The sequence below is a fragment of the Emydura macquarii genome, unplaced genomic scaffold (assembly GCF_026122565.2).
Source record: "Emydura macquarii macquarii isolate MOO-44397 ecotype Brisbane River unplaced genomic scaffold, CSIRO-AGI_Emac_v2 contig_480, whole genome shotgun sequence".
Lineage (NCBI taxonomy): Eukaryota > Metazoa > Chordata > Testudines > Chelidae > Emydura > Emydura macquarii.
The window spans coordinates 2,390,740-2,418,489 of NW_027130617.1; the positions used below are offsets into that span (position 1 = coordinate 2,390,740).

At 38.6% G+C, this 27,750-nt stretch overlaps 2 protein-coding genes across 2 annotated transcripts in view; one reads left to right on the plus strand and one right to left on the minus strand.

The window, feature by feature from the left end:
• Nucleotides 1-226: 226 nt before the first annotated feature.
• AKNAD1 (AKNA domain containing 1) lies at nucleotides 227-20,436 on the plus strand. The gene is made up of 18 exons (XM_067538324.1): nucleotides 227-1,381; nucleotides 2,107-2,166; nucleotides 2,642-2,783; nucleotides 2,917-3,071; nucleotides 3,179-3,238; nucleotides 3,684-3,817; nucleotides 4,793-4,961; nucleotides 5,720-5,892; nucleotides 6,345-6,447; nucleotides 7,078-7,184; nucleotides 9,312-9,415; nucleotides 9,535-9,679; nucleotides 10,160-10,260; nucleotides 11,704-11,826; nucleotides 13,085-13,171; nucleotides 15,705-15,789; nucleotides 16,708-16,855; nucleotides 19,818-20,436. The coding sequence occupies exons 1-18, from the start codon at nucleotides 227-229 to the stop codon at nucleotides 19,968-19,970; spliced, it is 3,204 nt and encodes a 1,067-aa protein (XP_067394425.1). The 3' UTR covers nucleotides 19,971-20,436.
• Nucleotides 20,437-22,222: 1,786 nt separating this feature from the next.
• STXBP3 (syntaxin binding protein 3) overlaps nucleotides 22,223-27,750 on the minus strand; it is a 46,218-nt gene continuing 40,690 nt past the window's right edge. The window contains exons 16-19 of the mRNA XM_067538325.1: nucleotides 26,764-26,862; nucleotides 25,783-25,868; nucleotides 23,722-23,870; nucleotides 22,223-23,025 (exon numbers count right to left, since the gene is read on the minus strand). Coding sequence (XP_067394426.1) covers nucleotides 22,925-23,025; nucleotides 23,722-23,870; nucleotides 25,783-25,868; nucleotides 26,764-26,862 — 435 coding nt within the window. The 3' untranslated portion in view covers nucleotides 22,223-22,924. The remainder of the gene's footprint in view (nucleotides 23,026-23,721; nucleotides 23,871-25,782; nucleotides 25,869-26,763; nucleotides 26,863-27,750) is intronic.

The window sequence follows — 27,750 nt, forward strand, 5'->3', positions numbered from 1 at the left end:
TAGCCAAGAGGAGAATCAGGCCCTTTCTGTACATGTCTTCCACTGAAGACTATGGAAGTTTGTGTGGAGAAGGACTGAAGAATCAGATCTAAGATATATGCTTATGCTTTCACTTCTGTATTATTCAGATATATTTAAATGTGAGCTAATTTTCTCATATATTACAGAATTTGATACCTACAATAATAAAAGCTCTACATGAAAAGTGAGGACCAATTAAATGTACATGGAGTATAATCAAGAAGACATACAGATTAGGACAAGTAAGAGCAGACAACTTGACTGGCTGAAAAAACAAGTGAATAACATATACTTAGATAACCTTGACTCTCCTGAGAATGCAACTGATGGGGAGCAAGAAGACTTACCTTATGATGGAGACCTAGAAGGAACTTATCAACACAATAATGAATCAGATAACGTAAAGGCCTCTATTTCTATAGAAAACATTTCTGCTAATTTTTTTAATTTGACCTGTTCTGAAATTAACAGAAGTTTAAAAGAAAAAGAAAAGTATAAAACACAACAGCTACCTCAAGAAAAAGTCTTCCACCACCATATACCTGCCACAAGAACAAATGGAATAACAATTGAAATGGCAACAGAGGCTCCTGTGAGTGGAATGTCTTTGGAGACGGAATTATCAGTTGGAGCTTGTAGCAGCCCGGGTAGGAAGGAACATTTCACCAACTCAAAAATTTCTGATGTTCTGTTGCGTCATTTTTCCAAAGAAGAGTTATTAAACACAAACCAATTAATTGATTGTGAGACTATCCCAGACACATCCTTTACTGAAAGTGTTGATGAAACTGTCCTCACTAAAACTAGGATTTCAGAATGCACCAAGACCACTTTACTAACAGAACAATGGGCAAAGTGTTTTGAAGACTATAATTTAAACAGACAAGAAGAAACATATGAACATGATTACAAAGATAAACATTTGCTAGATGAAAATAAATTTGTTATAAATGACAGAGCTACTTCTTATGATGATGAGGAAGACCACATACAAGAAAATTCACAGTTGATAGATGAAAATGAAGATACAAATAATTTCCAAAACATAACAAAAAAGCACCCTCACCAGAAATGTTTGTTTGAAAGAACAGGTTCATCTCATGAACTCAAATATGGCCAATGCCAAGTTAATTATTGTCTTCCTGACTTCTCTAAAGTTGCTCCAAAAGTCAAAATACCGAAAAGAAATAACAATGATAAATCAGGTCCTATAATGAAAAGAACCAAATTCTTACCTAATTTGGTTGGTAAATCAGCAATTGTGAAAGATGTTTTAGAAACTATGAATTATTTTGATTCTGTTGAAGTAAAGAATCAAGAAGAAGAAATAAGAATTCCTGAACTTGTACAACAGCTTGAGGTAAATGAGATCTTTTCAGATATCAGTCAAGTATTTCATAAAAACTGTATGCCAATGGAAGTTAAAGACACAATCCAGCAAAGCCTAATATGAGTAGTTTCTTATGCAAGTGGTCCCACTGAAGTCAGCGGTTCTACTAATTTAATTAAGAATTACTTACATGAGTAAAGGTTTGTAGGATTGGAATTTCAGTCCATAACTTCCATAAACAAATATTTTAAGATGTTATTTAGTGATATCTTCATGATTAATAATTTAAAAGTTTCCCTTCAAACTATTCTCACATAATTGGAAAATGTTGTTTCTAATACTGTAGGAAAATGTTTAAATCCCCCCAAAAAATTTAAATGTTTAAGATATTAAAAAAAAAAATTAAAAGATTGTTTTAATATTATGTTTGACCCTGATCCCATTTAAGTCAATGGTGACTTTGCCAATGGATCTTTAAACTTTATAAACATCTTTGGGGGTCACCTGTGCTGCATGATTGATTCCCTTTAAATCATTTGTTCCAATATTTTAGGATTTTCCTTTATTCTGGTTGTAAATAGATAATTTAATGGTCACTTTTCATATTTAGACCCAGTCATTGGGACTCCTCACATCTGTAAAGCTAAGCACATGCTTAAGTCTTTGTAGGATCAGGACCTTAGTATATAATTCTAAGGAAGACTTATTACAACATACTAATACTTTTTTCTTTATTATTTCTGGATTAATACAAGTTGCTGACAAAACATGCTGAGGCTCAGAATCGTATTGATCACTTGAGGTTTGATCCTAAGGTAAATCTACCAGAATATTATAAAATCAGATAAATTATTTAGGAGAGCTTTTTCTTAGTACAGTATATTTTCTCTCTAAGGGTCTGATATGAAGCATATGTTCTACTAAAGTACCTTTTATATTGCTGTTCCTATTTATAGAACTTCTCTAAAGATAGATTTGGCTAAGTAACTTGAGCTCTTTAGATGTCTAAATCACATACAGTGAGAATAGGCAAACTAGAAACATACATGTTCATAACTTGATGAATTTATGGGAAATAAACACAGATACTCTGACACTTTTCAATATGTTAATAAATAGAGAAAAAGAACATGGAATAAATTATCTGTGTAATTTAAATAACTCTTTCTAACCACTTCTGCAAGGATTATACAGTATTCAAAATAGTTTCCTTTTAGCATTCCAAATGAATATTTTTATATATAAAGCTGTTCTTATATTTTAAAATGCAATTTTGTATATTTTTAACAGATAGATCCTCATTCAGATTCTTCTAATTCAAACCTTCCCATTCACTCAAGATGTATGGGTGCAGCTTCTGAAGAGTCTACATTTCATCCCCTTAATGTTCCTGTAGAGCCTATGTTTGGTTTGTCTAAAACATCTTACTCAGGTCGTTGAAATTACAGTGGTTAAAAATTACTTATTTTACATTGTGCTCTTTGTTATTCTATCCCATAATTTGGGAAGCTGTATACAGAAATTTCAGTTGGTACTTTATTTTTTATTTTTATTATGTAATATAGGATTACAATCTGAGAGAATGATTGCATCATTACCATCAGCCAATGCTGCAGCAGAAATATACTGTTTAAATCCTTCTAACCTGTTGCAAAATACAACAAAAGGAGAAAAGATGTCTCAAATGCTAAAGGATCAAGCAGAGCAACTGAAAACTAAAGTAATATGAAAGAGATTTGGTTTTGTTTCAACACCTATATAATATTTATGCTCTTTTTTTAAATGAAGTCTAAAATCCCAATAAAATCTACCAATTTTCTATTGAAGGTGGAAGAATTTTCTAAATGTGTAACACAGGAGACCTTCCCTTTACAAGATCGCTATCTGGTAAATTATTTTTTTTACATGTATTGCAGTGATTTGAAACGTTTTAAATGGCATTGGACCTGTGTTTTTTATGGTGAAATTTTCAGTGTTGTTCAGAAAGATATATTTAGTAACAAATTAAACCTTTTCCTCCATTCCAGAATTAAGTTATAAGCATGTAAAAGGCTAAAGCCAAGTTTGAGATTGACAATATGTGTCTTACTCCCCTAGACTCCTTTGAAAATCTCAACCCAAACTATTTATGAAGGCAGCCCTTACTCAGGGAAATTGCCATTGAAGTTATAGTTTTGTATGAGCAAGACCTGAGTCAAGATCCCACAATTTAACACTCTATTTGTACATACGTTGTGGACCACAGAGTGTTAATTGGACAGAAAAATTATTAAGTAGTTTATTTATTAAGTAGTAAAATCATTCACTATTTAAATTTCTTTTATTGGTGAAGGTGTTAAAGGAGTTAAAAGGACACCTTGACACATTGGAACGGAATTATTTAGCCACTAAGGAGGAACATCGTGGTTTACAGCTACAGAACTACAATCACAAATCCATAAGCATTGGCGAGTTTGATCCTGACAGGTCAGAGATGTCTGCTAAATACTGTTTCAGTCTGTCTATGCTCCCATAATATATGAGCACCTGGGGGGGTGAAGGGGAGGGGGTCTTTGCCTCTCTGTCTCTTACCTGTTCTCAGTTTCTGTGTGTTTGCTCACACATGGTGCTAGTTTCTCAGAAGAATCTCTATTAGGCCTTGTTTTAGGTATATCCCCTTAATAGTTTCTTATAACTATCTTAAATGAAGGGCATGTTCACACATCAGTTTGAGTGAGGTTTTAACTCATCGCATAACGAGGTTTCAGCCAGCTCATAACAATATCTTAATTTTATACATTGGGAACTGAGGCACAGAAAGGTTAAGTGGCATGGCCAAAGTTATACATGGGGTCTGTGTCAGAATCAGGAATTGAATCACAATGTCCTGAGCCAAGGCCTTTATCACAAGACCATCCTTTCACTTATAATATGAATGTTCTCTGAGAGAGAGAGAGATGTCCTGATATATGAAATTTGGATGATACCTACCACCCATTGTTGTAAAGTGCTTTGAGACCTATAGATGAAAATTGTTTATAAATACAAAGTTACAAAACTTTTTTTGCCAAAATTGCTCTATTTAGTTTTGTTATATAATAAAATAAGACAAATTGCAGTGCTTATTTATATACTATAAATAAATCTGGCAAAGACTATATCTAGTAACCTATTCATACCCTAGTTAAAACTATATTAATGTAGCATACTGCTACACTTTATTTCCTATGCTAAGAAATTATTGAATATCATATGTATCCTAGTTATAGTTACACTGTATTCCCTGTACTAGAGCTACGCAGTACTGAGTAAATATTTAAGCACTTAACTGTGGTTTCATTTAATAAATGTAAGTTATGTTATTTTTATTTTATATAACTTTGATACTGCAGTGATATACAAAAAGCCAAAAGTTTATTGAAGAGCTGATTATATAACTCTGTATTTTGTATTTGGGTTTAGAAAGGTAGAGGGGAAAATATTTAGTCTTGGAATGCTGCTTGAAGACATGAAAGAGAAAATTGATGACAATATATGCAGTCCATGTCTATCTTTATTCACAACATCTCCTATGTCCCCTTCACTCACTCCATGTGAATCTGTGTGTTCATCCTGTTCTCTTCTTCCTGAGGTAACTCACCAAGTTCTATAATCTAGAGACCAAACTCTTTTTTCAGTTACACTTATGCAAATCCCATTAATTTTAAGGTAGTTGCGCAAGTGTACCCAAGGGGAGAATTTGTCCTTATGTTTCTAAGAGTGAGTATCTTGCTACAGTGCAGAATGTTAATTCAAGAAAGTAATATATCTTATTCCTGAAATTTAAACTTTAAAATAACTCATTAGTCGTGTTGATCAAAACCTAAATATGTGACTACAACTGCACTGGGGAGAAAAGATTCCCAACCTCAGTGAAAAAAATTGCATTTGTTTTCAGAATCACAAAAAACCAAAACATTCTAATCTTTGCAAAAAATTAAAAGCAGTTTTTGCAGGTGAATCACTGTCATTTAAAAGAGAAAAGCTATGAAAATGTTGACTTTCTGCTTCAGTGAGAGTCATAAAAATCAGTTTGGCTCAAGGGATCAAATTTTTTTGTGCCACAGAAAGCTAGTGAAAATGGTAACATTTAGTCCTGGATCATATGCTTACAAAGTGAAAATTTATGATTTCCTACTGTTCTACTTGTGACCAAAAATAGATTGTTAAATGCTTTCAAACTGTACTAATTGTTTGAAATATCATATGAGTTCTGATAAGAGTCCTTCTCTTAATCCTGAATTGCATAGATATTCAAGAAATCTTGGGTTGCAGGATGCAGTTAGGAAATACAATACATGGTCATTTATTGTGTCTTCTTGCTATCTATAATATGATTGTTTTGTACAGAGCCCTGTGGTGTCAAGTATTCGTGTTCCTCCAGAAAGGACAGCTATTAAAGTAAATTTTTTTAATAATGAAAGGAATGAAGGAGAGAATAGAAGTCATGCAATTGATGTGATTCCAAAGAAAACCAGTCAGCTTTCTTTACAAGATGACAATTCTGATCCTTTCCCTGAAGTGTAAGTGTTAAACTTGTGCTAGGTATTGAAGTAATTTACTAAAATGGATTTATAATTACTTACTAAATATGAAGACATTTATTGAGCATATCTGATCAAATGTCCACTCAAAAGAATCTCACTAATTTCACTTGGTGTTAGATCATGCCACTGCATGACCTTGATTATCACCATAGATATTCAAGATGGAAAAGACCTATTGGGTGACCTAATCCAACCATCCTTCCAGTACACAATTATTCCCTTTAGTACATTTTTTAAAAACAGATTGAAGGTATATCAATATCCAAAATCACTACCTATTCCATTCTTTAGTGACTCAGCAGAGTATTAATATTTCTGTGAGTTATGTCTTTGTTGAACCTTGTCTTGTTGGAGAATCACATGATACTAATCTTGTTAATGGGTTTAAAAAAACAGTATTTTTAAAGTGAAAATTGCTTTTTCCTTAGCCAGTTGGGATTACAAAAAAGAGATGCATCTGCCTGTGTAAAAGGAATGGAGCCTCTGGAAAAAGCAGGACTACTAGCAAAAAAGCTTTCTTCAGATGTAATGGTACAAGATCTATTTTCATGTGTAATTGAATTTTTTGGAAGAGCTTGTTTGGGTTTATTTTATCCAAGGAGGTAATTTATATTAGATTATATTCTAATGTCCCCAATGCTAAATTTGCACAAGGAATCAACTCAACTGTTGTTGTTCTTGAAGTAGTACTGTAAATTAAAACATTGCTGTACAAATGCCAAGTAAGATGATTCAGGTTTAGGAATGTTGCTGTCAAAATTTGTGAAACATTCATGATGTGCTTCAATTTGAGGGGAGCTGTCCTGAAGAAAGTTGCATAGGCAACTACTGGATTTTAAATAGGATCATTTGTGCTTGTTTAGGACTGTGAGGAAAAAAACCATGAATCCATGCCAGATCCTCTGAAATCTACACTAACAAAGTCATTTCACCTCTGTGTCTCAGTTTTCTTATCTATAGAATGGTGATAATGTGCAGAAATTGTGCAGTCCATTTTATATAGCCTAGAATTGTGAGTGGATGATAAAGCAACAAAAAGCATTGCTAAAGCCATAGAAAAATTATATCCAAATAGATGTGTTACTCACATTGTATTTCTTGAGAAGTACACAATAACATAAATAAGTGTATAAAAATCTTATGTTTTGGTTTGTGGTACAGCAGTGCTTCCATGCACCTGAGGCAGACAATGGAGTTGGAGGCCTAGAATCCCATAGGCAGCTTACATTAAGTCAAAAATTTAACACTGATCAGGAAAACCTAAAAGGGTAAGTGCTTTATGTATTTTGTTTTTTAATATTTTTAAACAGCCAAAATGAGTGTATGCATTCATGGATACATGTTTTGCTAATGAACTGTGTCTGAAATGCAATGCATTGTGGTGGCTTCAACTCAAAGTAAAGCAGATTGTCTTTGAACATATAAGAGTTAGCATGAGAAGATCTGGTTGGAAACAATTATTGTGTCTTTACATTTTACACAGGCAATACATCACATAGGGTGTGTAACACGGGGTTCTGTCTGGCCCCACAGTCGTGGCCCTTCTTTGGGCCCTGGCTCAGAGGAAGGCCACTACACCTTCCAAAAAGGGGAATGTTTGCTGCGAAATGAGTCTGGTGCCCCGGCCCTGAAGCAGAGCGGGCAGGCAAAGCAGTCTATCGCCCCGGCCCTCAGGCAGGGCGGGCGAGCAAAGCAGTCTATTGCCCTGGCCCTCAGGCAGGGCGGGCGAGCAAAGCAGTCTATCGCCCCGGCCCTCAGGCAGGGCGGGCGAGCAAAGCAGTGGTTCCAATTCGAGAGTGCAGGGAACGGTGCTCACTCTCTGGGTGGCAAGGGTAAGGGGGAGGGGAGGGAGATGCAGGCCCACCCAACTCCACTGCATCCCAGCCCAGGGCCCTAGCAGTGGCAAAGGCGTGCCACTAAGTCGGCGGGGCTCCTGATGCAACACGCCGACTGGAGCTTGCCACCGTCTCAGCCACCGTTATGGCCACCCCAGGCTACTTCCTCCCCGTATCCCCAGGTACCTGCATTTGTAGGTTCCTCAGAGTCACTGGGGTAGACTGCCCACGGCAGGCTCGCCAGTCCCTCAGCGTCCACCGACGGTAAGGCAGGAAGCTCCTCAGCTAGGGGCAGTTCCTCCGGGTCCCAGGGCTCAGGGAATGACTCGGCCTTCGGCAGCTCTTCAAGGTCCTGTCCCGTCTGGGGGAATGGCTCGGCCTCGGGGAGCTCCTCTAGGTCAGGTCCGGCCTCGGAAGGGGTCTCCCAGCCCTCCAGCTCAGGGAACTCCGTCCAGTCGCTAGGGCCTACAGGCTTGGCCCAGTCCAGGGGGCCTGTAGGCCTTGACCAGTCTAGGGGGCTGGGGTGCCCTACCTAGCCCTTAGCGGTTGGTCTCTTGGGCCGCTTCCGGGGTCTCTGCCCGGGGGGTGTCGCTCCTGTCAGCGGCCCGGCCCTAGTTCAGGCTTCAGCTGTAGCCGGCGGGGCCGCATGTCTGCCTCGGCAGCAGCTTCCTCCACTCTGAGTTGTGGGGCTTGCTTTTTGTAGTCTCCGTCTTGGCTGAGACTCCACCCCTCTGGTGCTGGATTGGTCGGCCAGCAGGCCGTATCGCGAGCCAGCCTCCCGGTTGCTGGGCAGACTGAGCTGCCGGCCCTTTCTCTGTCTGTCCTCGCAGTTGTGGCCCTTCTTCGGGCCCTGGCTTGGAGGAAGGCCACTTCACCGTTCTACAGGGTGGAATCCTGACCCAACTAAACATGGTAAAACTCCCTTTGACTTCAATGAAGATAGCATTTCACAAAGGGTACATCTTCACTGATGGTGGCAAATTTGCTGCCGTCAGTTTGATCTATCCAGATTGATTGAGCAGTCAGTGAAGACCCGCTCAATTGATCCGGAAGTCGACTTGTTAAAACCACCCCCTCAAGTGGTGCAGCACAGTGAAGATGCAGCACACAATGGAAGCTAAGAAATCGACAGGAGTTACGCAAGCTACTCCGTGTAGCTTGCGTAACTCCCTTCGACTCCCGCCGAATTTTAAGGTAAGTGTAGACAAGGCCTTAGAGTGAAATTCAGCTCTGTCCAGAGGACGAGCACAGGGCCTGTTACGCTACTTAAGTTCCACTTGCATGTTATTTTGTGGGCTTAAGTAGAGCATAGACCTTGGTTGCCCCCTGCACAGAAGTGAATTTTACCCATGGTAACCAAAAGTTAAGTCATAAATTGTTTCTACAAGCAAATTAAAATATTGGAGAAAAAATCCAACATCCAGATTAAAAAAGGGAGTTGCCAAAACAGTAACAAACACAAGGGAAAATATACTTTTGTGTAGACTTTCAGTGTTAAGTTTGGTTGTTTTACTTACAGAAGTATTAATGTGATAAAAATACGCTGTCTTGTTTATTCAGGAGTTTAAACTTCTGGCAGATGAACTCTCCACACAAAGCCAAACCTTACAATATTTTCAATTTGGAACATAAAATTATTTATCCAAATATGCAGCAAGAGCAAGGTAGGAGCAAGAAAAAAATGCGATGAGACTTTCAATTGTATTTAATAATTTGTATCATTTCATAACTCAGGTAGAACTCACCCACTATCCAATTCTTTCTTTTTTCCCTATCATTTTAGGAAATTTAGCACATCCCTCAGATCATTGTTTTTGTGGAAGGGTGGAAAACTGTCCAAATGAACATGATGCCACTCTACATCCCAAATGGAAAATACATTGGTCGAAAAAGGCAAAGAAAGAATTTTGTTCCTGTTCTGTCAAGAGGTGAGCATGTACTGACTAACCTCCATAAACTCCAAAACAACACAAAACATTAACAAACTTCAAATATAGTCTGGATGGTGTTATTAGAGTACTGTCTAACCATTCAACCTTCAAACCATTGTACTTGTCTGTGTTCATGTGTGCACATATATATAAATACACACACACATATAAGATTTCTTACGTGCTTTGCCAAATAGAGGTGGGATTACTCACATGCTTAACTTTCAGCATGTGTTTAAGTGCACTGCTGAATCAAGGTCTTAATGCCATGATCCATGCTATAATTCAAGGTGTAATATGATTTTTTCCCAAGATCAGACCATTTAGTGTGGATATATTTCCTATTATGAATAAATCTGTTTTTGCTGAATAATTAATTAATTTGGCAATATCAATAGGTCTTAATGCTCAAAAATTTTTCATACGATTGCTAACATTTAATGCAGGTCTTGTACTGTTTTTGTTTTTTACATGTAGAAATAAAAAGACAGAGGACAGAAAATCTGATAGAGAAAAGTCAAAATGTGAAAAGTATTCAGTCTTCATTCAGGAAAAAGCAGTGGAACTAGATTTGTCAGGTACTAACCTTTGGCAGTAGAGATTGCATACAATGGCCAGAACTGTATATTTAACTACTACTGACTCTTTATAGTACTTTGATGTTGTCTCACAAGACCTGCAGAGTATGAAGATCTTTATGGCCTTTTATCAAACTTTACTGGCTAGCCTACTAGAACCCTGTTTTTAAATAGGCTTTCAAAAAAGCACCCATAACATTTCCATGTGTAGAGTGGCACTGGGTTTGTATAAAATTCTGTTTTGCAAATGCATGTGCAGATTTTTGTAACTAATGCACTCCCAAATTTGGCACATCTCAGAGGACAGTTTGAAAACTTGGCACCTAAAGTATTTCAGAAATTCTGGGCCAGATTATCTCTTCTTCCACAAAAAAAGAGTGGGGAGGTTTTCATGAGAAAATCTCTGTATGGCATCCCTTGTCGAGATTATTCACCATCATTCTGCTGATGGGAAGAAGGGCAGAAATGCCATTTTCAAACCTCATGAATCTTTCATACAATCCTTGTCTCTCTCCCCTCCCTCCCCTCCCCCCCCCCCCCCCAGCTCCTTAACAGCAGCGTTCCATTGGAGCCACACTGCCAAGGATTTCCCCTGCCCCATTGGCAGAGCAGTTCCCAAGTCCCTCAGAAGTTCAGTTCACTTCTCTGGGGGCAGACGAAGGACAATAGGTAGTCCTATTTCCAGCCAACCCTGACTCCACACCCTCCCGCTACACTGTCCAGGGTTGGGGATGGTACTGTGAAGGTGGGCGTAACCGTATGTGAATTGGAAGGCATGAGCTGTTCCTAGGTTTGATTTCAGATCAGAACATGTGGGCTTGTTGTTCCACCTAAATTCTAGGTTGCTTTTGCCCTTCTTTTCTCTGTCATGCCCTTCCATTTAGACACACATTGGTAAATTTACCTATGGTAACTGGTTCTTTACCTCTGTAATCAGTATTGTTATATGGATCATCTAGTACAGGGTGTTATTTGAGTACCACACTCAGCACTGTCCGCCACTTTGTCTCTTTTGTGATCCCTTTGGTTTCCACTGGTTCTGGAGAGTCAGGTCCAAGCTTTAACAATTTTAAGGAAAAAAATTACTGAGTTTGACTTCAGTGGGACCACCTACCTTAAAACAGGAGGCTTGTCTTATGTAAAGACACAGTACTAACACTGGCGAGATCTGAGTTAAATTCCCAGCTTCAACACAGGCCTCCTATGTGACTTTGTGCAAGTCTTTGCATCTCTCTGCCTCAGTTCCCCATCTGTAAAATGGAGATGATAATATTTCTGTGCATCACAAGGAGGTTGTGGGGAGAAATTCATTCATGTTTTTGAGGCGCTCAGATCCTAGGGTGCTGGCAGTACCTTTTGAGTACCTAGATATAGTGCTGCAGCACTCAGCTAATGAGCTATAATATTTATATAAGACCTCTTTAATATAATTTTTGTTTTTAGGCAGTGATTCAGAAGACAGCTCATTCTGTGATTCATTTAATGAGTCACACAGTGATGAATTTCTGAAACACAGGACTGAAAATTACAAATCATGTAGAGTGGGATTAAAAGAACAAAGCAAAGGTATAATGGTTTCATAGCTACTAAAACATGTTTATGTAGAGATGTTGTCTGCAGTGTAATATTTTACCTGTATCACTTGTTTGCAGGTCTCAGCTGCAGGTGCAATAGGGGAAACAGAGATTGGTTTAAACTTGGGAATTATAAAAAATTGGTTCAGTCCTGCACCGTATGTAGAAATAAAAACCTCAGTTCAACTCGTGAGTATAGTACGCTGTCAAAAAAGTTGCAAACCAAAAGCTAAATTTTATATGGCACAAAGCCACACTGCACATACCAGCATTGAGGTGAAGGGCCACAGAAGTCAGTGCAGTTGCACTTACTCACTTACAGTGCACAGGCTGGTTTGACAAATCCAGCATAATACAGAGAGCTTGGATGGGAGAGATTGGCAAATCCACTTTTTATACACACAGCTGAGTTGCCCTTTGAGAACTGTCCATGTACTTCCCTACTTGTAGGATGCACATGCATGCTTGAAGAGTTCCAGAGGGGTAGCCGTGTTAGTCTGTATACAGCAAAAACAACGAGAGTTCTGTGGCACTTTAAAAACTAACAAATTTAACTAGAACCCTGTAACAAAGCAAAGTCCTTTGGGATCACACACCTGCTCTCATGTGTAAATGGAAGTGACTTTACTGTAACTAGAGGTTTTTAGCAATGTGTGGTTCCTATCTATTTAATCTGTGAGTGGAATACACATAGGGACCAGCACTTGAAGAAGATCTAAATATTTAGTTCCAAGACTACAAAAGGAGCAGCAGCCCATAGCCTAGCTTTACCTCAGTTCTTTCACAGCCACAGTGGACCTTTCCATTTTTCACTTGGTGGGGGGATGACATTTCCAGTTTTCCACCAACATCTTCAAAATACCAAAGTCACAGGCACTATGACACCAACTATCACTTGCTGTTGGCCCACCATGCAGTGTGGTCTAGAGAAATGAACTGGAATTCCTCAGTTCTTATTCCATCTCTGCCATTGACTTGTGTTACTTTCAGCAAGGCAGTGAGAGCCTGGTTTTCGGAAATGTTGGGTGCCCGAAGCTACTTTTGAAGTCTCTTAATTCTCTGCCTCAGTTTCCCCATCAGTACAGTGGAAATGAAGATACTTACCTGTTTCATAGGGCAAGAGGGAATATATATTAGGTAATGTTTGGGTATGTTATTTGGAAATGTAAAGTGTTATGTAAGTGTTCCCTAGTATTAATGTATTTATTATGATCATGCTAAGTTGTCATTCCAGTATGCTTTCTCAATAGCCTTACAATACAGGGATTGGAATACAAATGTCTGCACTAGTTGTCAAAGAAACAAATGCACCAGGGAATCTGACAAGAATAATATTGGTAAATGATCACAGATTATCAGTCTTAATTGTGTTAAAAATATTTTGCTTGGCAGTTATGCATTATAGATCATGTGCAAACTTTTAAAAAACACTTTGTATAAATAGTATAATGAAATGTGCAATATTAAACTGAAGTCTGATCTGATCAAGGAATGGATTTGGCTAAAGAGGGGTGGGCAAGTGAGAGAGCTCAGCATTTTGAAACACTGCTGGAAAGATGACATGAGAAGCAAACATTGTACCCAGTGTGTTTGAGAAATGCATCTAGGGCTAGGCAATGGGCTAGGATCCCAAAGTGCTTCCCAAACTGTGTACATAGAGCACCAATGAAATGCACTTTGATATTGCATAGTACATTGGAAAAGAATCGCACAGTGATCACAATCTTGGACTGTTTTCCCTTTCTGTTTTGACTTCCAGTTAGTGGGTACCTCAGAACATTATTAACCTATTCAGAGGTAAAATATGGGCACTCCTTTCCATTTGTCTGTTTGATATTTAGGGGACCTCTTAAATCTCCATATAGAGCATGGGTTGAGGGGAGCTGTTAAAGAAATTGGCCTGACTTCCACAGAAGAGATGAATGAAATATATTGGGGATAGAAGGAGAAGAGACCAAAAAAAAAAAAAAAAGATGAGAGGAGGATCAAGATACTTCACCTATACCGCTTCTTTCCCTGCCTTTTCCCTCCATTTCCTTTAATCTTTTTACTGTGTTCCTCCTCCTCCTCGTCTTTTGCTGTTTCAAGATTTGTTACTGTGCTCAGATCAATTTTCTAGAGCAATTATGAAGTAAAGGAGTTATTCCTAGAGATGATGTTGATGTATTTGCATGCAGTATTTCCAGCCTCAAATATTTAAAAATTATGAGTGAGCCCCCCCAAAAAAGCTTGAGATTTTCAAACAGACAAGGTTGCTTACCAGTAACTGATGTTCTTCGAGATGTGTTGCTCATGTCCATTCCAATATGGTGAGTGCACGCCACCGTGCATGGTTCCGGGAACGTTTTTCCCCTTAGCAGACCCCGTAGGGCCGGCTCTGGTGCCCCCTGGAGTCCCGCGCACATGCCGCGGTATATGAGGCACTGCCGGCCCTACGCCCCTTCAGTCCCTTCTTTCTGCCAACTCTGGCAGCAGGGACAGGGGGTGGGTTGTGGAATGGACATGAGCAACACATCTCGAAGAACATCAGTTACTGTAAGTAACCTTGTTTTCTTCTTTGAGTGATTGCGGACATTCCAATATAGGTGATTAATAAGCAGTACCCTGGAGGTGGGTAGGAGTTACCAGTGAGCTGCCCTCAGCATGGCTCTGCCAAATCCCGCGTCCCCTCTCATCTGCTGAACGATGGCATATTGGGACGCGAAGGCATGCACCGACGACCAGGCAGTCCTGTAGGGGCACTCTCTCCAGGAAGGCTGTAGACGAGGCTTGAGCTCTGGTTGAGTGTGCTGTGATGGTTCCCAGAAGCGGCACCCTTGTCTGCTCAGAGCAGAACTTGATGCATGATGTAATCTGTTAGGAGATGCCCTGGGTGGAGACAGGTGAGCCTTTCATCCAGTACTTCGAATAACAAAGAAGGGGAATGGTACTTGCTGCGAGCAAGGCTAATTCCAGTTTGACTGTCATGGGCAGAAAGAAGGAACTGAGGGGGCGTAGGGCCGGCAGTGCCTCATATACTGTGGCATGCGCGCAGGACTCCAGGGGGCACCAGAGCCGGCCCTACGGGGTCTGCTAAGGGGAAAAAAGTTCCCGGAATTATGCACGGTGGCGTGCACTCACCTATATTGGAATGGACATGAGCAATCACTTGAAGAAGAATGATACAATTTGAGTTCATTTGTCATCTCATTTTAAGCCTTTAGGGTACACTGAAGTCACAATTTCATTCTTTTTTCCACAATTATAAGGGCTAGAAATGTAATTTTTTAAATTAAATCTGAGATTTTCAAGTATTCAAACAACTTCTGCAACTGTGGCTTTAAGACAAACAGCAGTTATGATAAAGACATGATAAAATTAAGTGAGTTGGGAATGTTAGGTTTATTAAAGAAATCTCTCTTTTGGATATTGTTGTTGGTATTTTTCTAATGAAAATTAGAACTAGAGAAGGCATTTCCAACTTAGGCGTTTTTGCAGTGATTCCACTGACTGACTGGAGTTGCTGAGTTAGCAAATGTCAGGTCACACAAAGGATCCTAAGAGCAGAGGCTGTGGGATAGTAAACTGTTAAATTCCACCATGTGTTGTTGAACAGTTAGTATTTAACTGTAATTCATAGAGGTGGGAGAGGTACACTGTATGATGGTCTCTGGTAACATACCTAAAAACAGACTAACTGGCTCTGATCTTTTCATATTATGTGAGAGTAATTACATGCCTAATTTGTCCGTTCCATTACTGCAGTTGTCCATGGTATCTGAGCATTTAAAAAACTAGCCCATTATGTCCTTTGTGCTAAATATAAAAGAGTGTAGTTTTCTATATATTTGTTATATTTGTTTACTCTAATGATGGCCTCCAAAATTTCAGTTTCTTCACAGGAGAAAAGAATTGCACCTAATAGTGTTTGCACAAGTAAGCAACCAGATCAATTTGTCTACAGACTTTCTGACAAGTAAGTGTTACCAGTAGCTTTATATAAATTAGTACCACAGAAGATGTGATTATTAAAATAGTATGGGCCAAATTCACTAATGTCATAAGTGGACACAACTCATACCTGTACAATATGTTAGAATAGTAGTCACTAATGAAAGAAAAATATATAATGTAAATGCAAATTAGTACAGATTTTACTAATTTTTTCTGAAACTTTTCAATTACATGGAAAAACTAGAAATGTAGCTAATTTGTGTAGTCTAGTATCTAGTCAAGAGGTCTCTTTTCATTAACTAAATGTGTCATAATCATTCCAGCTAAGAAGCCTGGCAGTGACCAAACCATGTTGTCTGTAGCAATCATTGATATTGCAGTATTATTTATCCATCTCAGCTACGTCTTTTTTCTATTTCAGTGTAATATAGTCTAGCGTTTTTATTTTTAATAAGGAAAGAACTCTTTAACTCCCTTGGTGCTTTGTGCCCTGAAAGTTGCAAGTGCTTTCCTACTTTTACCTGTTACTAATATTAAATTAGATCTGGAGTAAATGAAGTAGGATAGATTCTTAATTATAGTGTTGACAGTGTGTGTGAGGATGGGGAAGGTTGGCAAAGAAATGACATAAATGAAAAGCTTTTTAAGCTTCTCTCCTGCCCTTCCAGAGCAGGCAGTGCTGAAAGTTCTAATGAGGAAATTTGTGATGCCAGATTCCCTGCTTCTTCACTGAGGTTTGTTTTCCTGTAACTATAAGATATATGGTATAAATGTAACACCACTAACTACACAGTTATATTTTATGATTAAACAAATGAGGAACTCTACTGAAATTATAATGCAAGGATGCTAAAAAGTTATAGACATTGAACACATCATTTAAACGTGTTTTGTTTTGTAACTATAAATTTTTATGAATATTTGATGTATTACCTTCTAGACACAATTTAGCGACTCCCAAAACCTGCTTCCCAAGGATGCATGATAAAATTATCCTTTCACCTCAATACCTAGCCAGCAGGAACGTTTATGGAAGTAAATCAATGATCAATATTAGAAACAGACACACCAATGATACTGACACAAAGGTAAGCATTTAGAATAAGGTTTTTAAAAATGCCTAAGTGACTCAGGAGCAACAAGTCCCACTGACTTTCAGTGGCACTTTTGAAAATCCCACCCATATATGCTAATGAGTATAATCTAGCTTGTCTTGCATTCAGTGGCTTGTAGGGTGCTAAATGGTGCCTTGTTGGCTTTTAAATATGCAAGTGTGTTATTTATTAACTTGTCATGCTGAAACTGTCTTATTCTTAACTTTGTCATTTGGCTTCAATAATAGTAGGTTCCATTTCACTCCATTAAGACAAACAAATATATCCCTAAAATAAACTTCAGCACAATGCAAAGGTATTGTAACTGAAGCAGTTGCAGGTTGCCATTGAGGGTGTTGCAGTGGCATGCCAAAGGGGGGGTGGGGGGGGTCATGACCCCGGGTGCCTGCCTGGGGGTGCACCAACCAGGCCTGCAGAGGAGGAGCTGCCGCCCGCTGTCACAGGCAGCCAGGAGCCGCTGGGCTTTAATATCCCCAGTGGCCATGCAGACCCCACCCAGCACAGGCCTACCAGTGGCCGAAGGCACCTGCTGTGAGGAGAGCAAACATCCCTCTGGCCCCTCCGCCTCCATGCTGGGTGCAAGAAGGGAGTTGTGGGGACCCTGGCTATGCAGCCAAAGGTGGGGCTCCAGGGTAGAGCCCATCACACTGCCCTTCCCCCCATTGGCCGGTCAGCCCAGGAACATCTGCCAGTCATTCCCGCTTCCTACTGCCCCCACAGCAGGGGGGGGAGTCGGAGAGAGCGGGAAACAGTCTGTAGACACCTGTGTGGTGCTGCTGCCGCTACCATTGCTACCAATGGGGGTGAGGGACACAAATGTAAGTATTGGCCCCAGGGCGCCGGACACCCACAGTACGCCACTGGGGTGTTGAGATACACCAGTCGCTCTTGGACATCTGGAATGAGATTCTGTGTTATACCTCTAAAATACACAGCACAGAACTTGCAACCTAGACAGACAGAGGTGAAAGTGGCTTTAAGACACTTTTGCGCTTTCCTGATTCTGGTATTCTTTGTCACAGTGTAATGTAGACTGCCCCAGAGGCCTGTCTAAACTACAGCAGCCTTCCTGGGATGCCCAGAATCTCCACAGTGCTATATATAGAGGCCTCGCCTTTGACACACGTCCCTCCCCCAGTGTGCCCCCTACACTAGGACTTGGAAGAGGATCCTTGGAAGGCAGTCTTACAGCTGTTGTCTGCAGTGTGTGCACTGGGGGGGAAATCCTCCTTTGGGTGGATACAGGGCTTTTAGGGGCTTTACCCAGAGTAAAGGGGCTAGAGCAGGGGCAGAGATCTGACCCTGGCTGTTATGGTTTACGTACCACTAGCTAAGAGGCAGTCACACTCTAAGCACCAGACTGGAACCCTGGGTGGCTCCTAAATGCCATACTCATGCAGTGGGAAAAGGAGGATTCTTTACTAAGACTAGCAATATGGAAGTATGAAAATCCCTTGGGTGGGATGACTTAAACAATTAAAAAAGAAAAGAAAAAAAGCATTAGCTAACTCAGGCCCTGGGGCAGCCCAGCACAGGGACTCTGGGGTAACTGTAATCTGAAGGGCTTCACTGTTCTAATCCTTCCAGTCCATCCCTTTCCTGGTGCCAGAATTCAGTTGTGTTGTCTGATCTCATGCAGGATCCCTCTCTGTTGTCCTTTCTAGTGACAATACATGCAGTTGCATCACACTTCTTAACTAACGGCTACTGCTGGCTTAGTTATCAATGGTTTGTGTCCCTACTCAGCTTTTCACCTAGCCATTCACAACGAAGTCTGAAGCTGCTGCCTCCAGTCATCAGGCTCTCTTCTTGAGCCAGATACCAATTAGTCCTCTGATTGTTGCTTTTTTTTTCCTGTTCTTCACATAGTCCAGATACTTAACTACATTCCTGTTCCTTCCAAAATGGCCTACAGCTCCCAATCCTTTTCTTCTAGTTCCTGTCCAAGAAGAAAAGGGTCCCCCGCATGGACAACCAGTTTCATTTTGGTTCAGTTGAAGAGGAATTTATTTTATCAAGGGTTTATTGGCAAAACAATTGTCTTCCAAAATGTCATTTGACAATATGCTTTTTCTAACCTTTGTAATAATGCAGGGTTACCTAAAGTATTATTTTAGATATTCTCTCACTGTCTTAATGGTATGATAATGGGTGTGTATTACGATAGTTTTTTAACCAGTAACAGTAGGGAACAGATTAATTCTCAAATGCTCCCAGTAATGTTTGCTACAATTAACAGTGTGTGCACTATGACTCAGGGGTGGCTTTAATGGGGATTCATGGATTCAACTGCACCCACTGAAATAATTAAACCAAATGTTCAAAACCAACCAAACAACACTTGAAGTCCAGTGTGGAGGGGAGGTGTGGTGGTTTGCAGAGCAAGCTTGCCCCAGTCTGATCTGGCCCTGCACAACAGGAGCTGCTGCTATGGGGCAAGCGCACTCTCTAGCTCCCCAGAGACTGGGCCAGGGTTAGGGTGGTGCTGTGTGTGGTTGGTACCCCTATTGAATCGGCAGGCTACATTTGCCCTTACTGCTATTTCTCCCCCTTATTTTGATTAATGGGGGAGTGCCACCTTCTCTGTGCTATGGGAGTTTCTTTGTAGCTGTGGAAGAGGATGCCATACAGTAGACCCGGCCCCCTCTAATACACAACCTCCTACCCAAGTCTGCATGTAACTCTATTGATAGCATAGTACACAGTTTTATATGCAGCCATAGAATAGACTACACACAGAAAAATACAACTACATGCCCCCCAAAAAAAGCAACCTGCAGCACTTTTCAAAATAGTTTAGGGTAGAAACTGTTAAAAATGGTACATAGATCTCCACTTGAACAGCTGTTCCCATGTGGTTTTGTTTCTCTTTCAAGCATGTGTGTAAAAGAAAGGTATTAACTATGCAACAATTTGACTGTTTTATGCCCGACAGATTTTAAACTCTACGTTGGATCAGGCCATACAGATTGCAAATAATTTGAAGGAAACTACAGAACGAATGGTACACGTTGTTGCAGAAGATCTAGCTAAAGTCAAAACCCATCGAAGTAAGCAGTTTTTTAGCTGGTCTGTTTCAAACATTTGAATTTGTGGCAGTTGAAATTCATAGACAGAGCTCTGTAATTGTGAAAAATGTGGATGTGCAAAAGTTAGGAGGGCAGCTGCCCTTAGGAGTGTTATTAGCAACAATTTAAGAACAGAAAAACAAATCAGAGTGCCAAGTTTATAAATCAAGAGCCTTTGAAAGTTACCTCTTATTAGTGAAGAATGGCACTATAGCTAAATTCCCGCAGGCTCCAATTAAGGTATTTCTTTACAGAATTGCTCTAGGTAACCAAGCCTAGCTGTGGTTTCTAAAATGATATCTTCCTAGCCTCAAATTACACATCTCAGTCACTATGACACTGCATGTTCTCAGCAACATCATAGCCCAGCTGTCTACTGCTTGATATTGAACTTCACACAGGGAAACAATTGAAGCCCTTTGTTCCTGGATAATCTTTTTTAAAGGAATTTTATCTGTGACAGTCAATTGTTGAAGGACATATTCAAAGAATGGTTTGTATTATAAAGCAAACCCTTTTGTGCATCTCCTCCCTCCTGTTTATATTCCAAACTGTGAGTATCTGTATTATGATATTCTTAGTAGCTGGTGGATTTGGCTTTCGTAATACAACTAATAGCTGAAGATTTGTACCTCAGCCTTATGAAAAAAATTGCAAATAGGCCAACCTTGTTCTAAAGCTGTAAGGAAATTTGTCACTAGCAAACTGATTGTATATGTATTATGAAATGCAGTGTGAGTGGCTTAGTGCATAAAAATTGTCCTTAAATAACAAGTTTAAAGAGATTAAGTACAGATCACACACATTAGATGCTACTAGCTTTCGTTCTAGCAACCTCACACATCAGGAAAACTATGCATATTTTGATTACACCTATATTTTTGGGCATAAAGGGGTGGGTCCTCAACACTGGCCTCAAAGATTAAAAACAAAGGCATATTGTACTAACTACGGTCACTGTGTAATACTTGGGTGAAGATTGCTGTTACTTTTCACGCTGTAGGTGTGGGTTAGATATCTGAACAATGAGATCTGTACTATGTCCCGTAAGACACTAAGATGGTCATAAGTCATGCAAAGTCTTACACACCCTACATTAGATTTGAGTGAGTCACTAACATTTTGTGGTTTATGTCCAAGTGAGTTTGTTTTGTTTTTTTTAAAGTTACTAGTGTAGCTATTTTCTCCATTAAATTAAAACCGTTCATTCTCAGCCTAGATGAACTTGTAAAGCAAAGCGATTTTTAAAAAAAATGTAAGTGTTCAGTTTTCATGTAATGCAACAACTCTAAAACGTGAGAAACAGCAATTATTTTGAGACTATGGTACAGTAATCAAATTTCCTGTTGTCAAACATCTCTATACAACCAGTTAATTCAGGCAATCATCTTTATTAGCCCTTTGCAAACGGAGAATGCTATATTTGGATTATTAAAACCATTTGGTTTTTTTTGTGCAGGTGTAGGGACTGAGACCATTTAAACAAACCAGGGAGGACTAATCCCATATTAGTGTTTAAAACACCAATTTTATCATTTGCCAGGGAGCAGGAAATATTTAAATAGATTTTAATCATGTTTTGCACATTTGTACTTCAATTAATTTTCCTAAAGAAAGGTTCATTCCCATTGAAATTGGTTGCAAATCAACATTATATAGCTTTTACTTTATATTTGAATACATAATATTGAGATTCATTTATTGAGATTCTTAACCTTTACATTCTGTTAGAAAATGGTGAATGATACATTTATTTACTAGCTTTATTTTACTTTGGATTTTGTGCCAAGCTGTAACTGGAGGGAAACAGATTGTCAATTTAATTTTAAACCATTTTAAAAAAGGAAAAGTATTTAAGCAAAATCTGATTTAAATAAAGAGGATTTTTTTAAAGTCACTGATTTTTCTCCACCCTGACAAACTGCTCACATTCACTCCTTTTTATTAAAAAAATACACTGGAATATGCCATTACCCCATGACATGACCAAACAAGGGGGGGAGGGGGTACTCAAATGCAGTGGCAATAAAAAAGTAGAACAGGTGAGATTATTTTTTTCCAAACTTTGCTCAGAAGTCTACTAAGGGGCACCAGTAAATCTGCATTAGATTAGTTCACAAGTAACTCAATTTACAAAATAGATTTACTGTGCACAGACAATAGTGGGGAAATTTTTTAATAAATCAAAGTTACTTAGTTGTTTTTGTGAAGACCACCATATGGGGAAAGTCCTAATGAGTACTGTTAATGCACTGAAACAGTTCATATAAGATGGACAAGCACATTCTCCAGAGTTCTTTATTGAAAGCAAAACCATTTTCTTTTAGTACTTCCATGATTAATTTCCCTCCCCTCACAATCTACCAACACAGAGTAATATTTTACCTTAGAATTTTTCACAAGACATTGTATGTTTCCATTTCTTAATATAAATGGTATTCATTGAATTTTACATATAGCAAGAGACATTACACTTATCTGATATAATCTTTACCATATGTTTGTATTTACAGCTTTTGCCTCTGAAACCTCCATATTTAAGTCTAGGGCCTTTTATGCCAGACAGCTTCAGAAAAACTCCAGTTTCCAGCATAGAAAACTTTCATAATTACTGAAAAAGCCATTAGTGTGTGTGTATATATATATATATAAACATGGATTTCTAAATTCTATCATGATTTATTACAGTAGTAAACATGCCTGTTTCAGAAAGCGTTTTACAGTGAAATGCTGTCAATACCCAAACACAATATAAAAACAAGGTGTTAGACACTTTCCCTCTGCTTCCTGCCTCTTACTCCAAAAAGAAAAGCAGAAAATTTAAATTATAAAAAATACTCCATTAGCTGGGGGTGTGTACTGTCCCAAATACATCATTGGAAAAGTTAATTCCATAAAAATATTTACATGCTATTTACATTACGTGATCTCTAAATTTTTAGTTAATCACCACTGAAATAGTACTGCTGGAACATTACAATTTCTCTTCATCCTTAATGCAAACTGTATCCTTTGGTCTATTAAGCATCTTTACATCATCCAGAAGTCTTCTGGGTGTCAAAATGTGAGTGGAACCTGGTAAAACAGAATACACTTTTAAATAGATGCAGCTAAATATGTATGATATGCAGACATTAGCACTACTCACAACCAAATCAAAATTGCATGTTAGGGTTTTTATTGTAACTTTCATATGTTAGATGCAGTAGTTTGAAATGCTTTACTTTAATGATTTTGATGCTGAATATGCAGTGATTATGAAAGCAAATGCTTCCCCAACCCTCCCAAGGTAGGAGGTGGCTTTGTGCCAGCAGGAGAAAACAAACCTTGGGGCCTCCTTCAAGGATTCCATTCTTAGTCTCCTCTCCCCCCACCCCTGCCACAAACCACATGGGCTTGGAGTGGGAGTCATATATTGAGTCAATATTTTAGAAATTACATTACTGCATTTCAGCAGCAAGACTGAGGTCTGAATTGTCTCATGTTGCTTATCAATTCTTCTTTAGGGATTTTCAGGATAATTGTGGGAACGTGTTTTTTTTAGAATAAGAAACTAAGGGCAATAGACAAAGGACCAACTCAGATCTAGGGATACTGAATGTAGTTTCAAAAGAGCATAGTGGCCATATTATGCACTTTCTAGACTGACCTATAGGACATGGGAAAATAGGTTTCTATTTTTCAGAAATGCACTTAAAAAGCTAAACTCTACGGGGCTCAAATGAAGCACCTCATCTCATCTACTACTGCCTCTTCCTTAGACAGGCTTACCAATTATAACTTCACAAGATTTGTAGGCTTGAGAAACTTCATAAGCACTGCGCATCTCAGAGTATGTGATGCCTCCAATTACAAAAACTATCAGCTTTGAACCACTCTTTCGCTCATCCATGTAACTAGTCTTGGGTTTCTGGCGAGCACTGTAAAATAGTTCATGAGAAAAACTGGTGAGAACATAAGAGCACAGTGATAAATTGCATCTGGCTTCATCACCCACATACTGTAAAATGCTAGTAAAAATGACTGAAAATTTCTATGTTTGCAGTATTGTGCCTTCAGAAGATGAGACTGGTAGCTTAAATTCATAACTTTGCTGGACACTAAATCATGGTCTTAATAAAACCCCTGCATTTATGGCTTATTACAACGATCTGTAATCCACTAACCCCCTTTTTTGTCTTATGAGGTGTTCATCAGTTACTTCACCTTGAATGATCCCTTAGAATGTGTAAACTATTTATGCTAAACAATCTGTTTCACCTCATAATTAGCTGTGACATTGACTACCTTTGCCAGATCTGAACTCTCTGCAGTTCAAAGGCTTCTCTTTCACCAACAAAAGCTGATCCAATAAAAGATTCTCACCTACCCTGTCACAGAAAATGTCCATGCAAGTCTGATCAATTAAACATTTCAGGAAAACGAAGAAAAATAGACAAGTATTTTTCATAGTTGTGTGCCAGAACATCCAATTATAATTTGAGTCAAAAGATAAATTACAAGAGGAAAGTCACAATTACTTTTTTTTTTTTTTTTTTTTTTTTGGAGGAGTGGGGGAAGAGATATAAAAAGTGTACTACATCATAAGTACAAATCTAAAAACTAGTTAACACGAGAGGGAAAAGTAAATACAAGTCAGAGACTTGAGATACACCTAGGCTATATATCCATGTTTCTCAGGGGAAAGCTTGAAAATTCTGAATGAGAATGATCAAATTACACCTTTCCCCAAAAAAAGTCTCATCTCTTTTAAGTCAGACAAACACCACTGTCCTAGCCTTCTCACTGCCTAGCTGTAAAGAGCAGCATGATGAACAGCATCTGGCCAACACTGAAGAAGACTGTCAGACATTGTGGTACAGCTGCTGGAGGACTGTTAGGGATGACATAGGTCACTCAGAGTCTACATTTACACTGTGTTGACCTCAGTGTTGTTCGGGGAGGTGGTGTTACTAAATCAGTCTGTAGCCTTGAACTCCCCAACCACTAATGCCCCAAAAGACACCCAACTTTAGATCTGTGACTAGCCAGAAAACTGTGCCCCTACCTACCAGACAAAGACCTGCCAACAATGACCAACATTTGTTACAGCCAACATTGATTATTGATTACATCTAGGAATGAATCCACATACTGAAGAAAACTAATTGGTACTACACAAAGATTCATTCAACATGCAACTCTCCTCCCCCCCTCCCTCCCCCCCATGCTCTCTCTGTTAGCTGTCCACTGAATACAGAATTTATCAAAGACTTTCATGGGACTGGCCCCACTGATCACCTCTCTCTCCAGGGCCAATTACTTCCACAAGAGTTAAATTCCATTAGGATAATTAAATTGTTCAGTAAGGGGAGGTTTGTGAGTACAGGAGACAGAACTTTCACAAAACTCAGACCTAGCCTACAGACTTCACTCAAGTCACTTTCTGAATTAAATGCAAAACACATTTCTTCAGCCTAATACAGATACACAAGACATGCATTCATAGACAAACGACCACTTATAAACTACTCAAGCTAATTCTTCTAAAGGTGACTTAATTCTGGTAATGATGAAAGACTTATTTCAATATGTGGAAGGCTCTCATACTAAAATTATGGGTTATGTAAGTAAACAGTTGGAGGCTCAGACAGCGAAGTTCCAGAGATTGTTTCAGAATAACAAACGCTTTTCAGTAGATTTCACATCACACCGAATAAAATTGTTACTTCGACCCCTAGTGTGCATTATTTCTCAAATTGAAAGTTACAGAATGCATGTAAAAAAAGTTACAGAATGCATGTAAATGAGAATGGTAAATTATTATACTGAATGTAAATTGTAACAATTTACCTTACTGCTCCTGAACCATTCCAGGCTGCAGGGCACTGGGAACAATAAGGCCATTCTTTTGAATCTAGTTTGTTTTCTATAGCATCCTGTAAGGAAAAAAACAAACATTCAATTTAATCAGTTAACTTGTAACATTATACATATACAGAACCCCATAAATTTCAACTCCTGACAAGACTGGCTAGTTGAGAACTTTGATTCAGAAGCAGTGACGTCAGATTTCACAAGAACTAGGGCTCATACTGTGAAAAAGACCAAGCATCACACCAGATCTATATTTAAAATTACTGTAGTGCTAAAAGTCATTTGTGACTTAGACTCCATGCATCATGACAAGGAAGAAAAACAGGGGCAAGCAATTTCTAACTAATTTTTAACACAACATTGATTTAATTGTTCAGATTTTACTTGTGATATTTTTTTATTTATAACTAACTGCCTTAACCTACTTAATTTCTTCACAAAGTGTGTGTGTGTGAGTGAGAGAGAGTGTGAGTGAGAGAGAGACTACATTACTAACTTTGAATGGATTTCCCAAGTGACTAATGGTATCCATTACATGAATTTTACATTTAAACTATAGTCTAAAGATCCACTAGACACAAAAAAAGGAGTTTAATTTAAAAAGAGCCTAATCTCAAACTCTACCAGCCATTGGAAAGGAAGTTAAAATTTCTCCCTCTCCCTTAATTTGCTTCAGCTAACTTTAAACTATTTTCCAGTTATACTTAACACTAAGTTTACCTTATAAATTTAATTTTCTATTTTAATATACTAACTAGAAATTTAGTGGCTGTGTGCACATGTACTCTCATTACTACACCAAACAACTTTTTTCTTAAAGAAAATTATGAAATATAAAATGTAATTAACCCAAAACTTTTATAATGGGATTTCAAAAGATCATCTTGGATAAACTGTTAACTTACAAAGTACTTAAGAATATTTCATTTAGGAAACAACTACATCCTTAGAGTTTACCTCCATAATATCTTTGATAACAGGTGTCCATCTAGAAAGCTGAAATGTTTCTTCTGAAGAGCGGTCCTTCCTTGATTGTCTACGTTGCTGAGAAGCAGACTAAATAAAGAGGTTTTTTTTAAAAAAAAAAGAGGCTATAGTTGTATTGTACTATTTCTTTTAAATCCATCCCAACAAAAGAATGAAAACTAAGGAAATTTTGCACCGTTTGCATCAAATTTTGTCTGTAGAGTACATTTTAGCTGCAATTCAAAATTTAAGTACTGGAAATCCCTATTGCAGAAACAAGCTGGATATACTGATGTTTACCAAAAAAGTGATTGTTTGAACGATGAAGCGTTTATAATACAATTGCTGAGCTAATGGCTTTCCACATATTTTTGCCCAGCTGTTGGACCCTAGGGTTTACAGAATACTGTCTTCACTCTGCAGTCCTGCAGCTGTTAAATGCTCAACTCCCTTCTGACCATAAGAGGACAAGACACCCCCATTAAAACAGGTTTAAAACCCTTCTATTCCCTTTGGCACTGCATATTCATTTTCTGTAATGCATTACCTGTTATATTACTCTTGTATTCCTTCAGTCATCAAGGAACTGATCCTGCAAGCTGCCGGACCTCTCTTCCCCTAACTCCCATTAGAGTCACTGGTATTGACTGGAAGGTGCCTATTTCTAAGCAGACATTCAGCATCTTGCAAGAACCAACCCACTGACTGAAGATTTTATTGTAAGGCACCTAGATACTTTGATAGAACAGTGCTACTGGAAAAAAGAGCATTTTCCAGGAAGTATGATTAAGTTATAAAGCAAAACATTGAATTTTTGTTACTATGAGACTGCCTGTCACACCTAAATGATCAGATTCTCTGAAATTAAGTGTAAGAAAACTGTAGAGTTTAGACATTACATTACACTGTACTCAAAGCCTGCATAACTTTGATAAGTTATAGAATAAGCAGCTTGCATCAAAATAAGATGATTTTGTA

Bases quoted from the DNA above. Each gene is read 5' to 3' on its own strand.
- AKNAD1 (XM_067538324.1), top strand. From the start codon at position 227: ATGGAGTATAATCAAGAAGACATACAGATTAGGACAAGTAAGAGCAGA. The intron at 3,818-4,792 runs GTCAGAGATGTC...ATTTGGGTTTAG, and splicing joins GGCGAGTTTGATCCTGACAG to AAAGGTAGAGGGGAAAATAT. The intron at 13,172-15,704 runs GTAAATGATCAC...CCAAAATTTCAG, and splicing joins ATCTGACAAGAATAATATTG to TTTCTTCACAGGAGAAAAGA.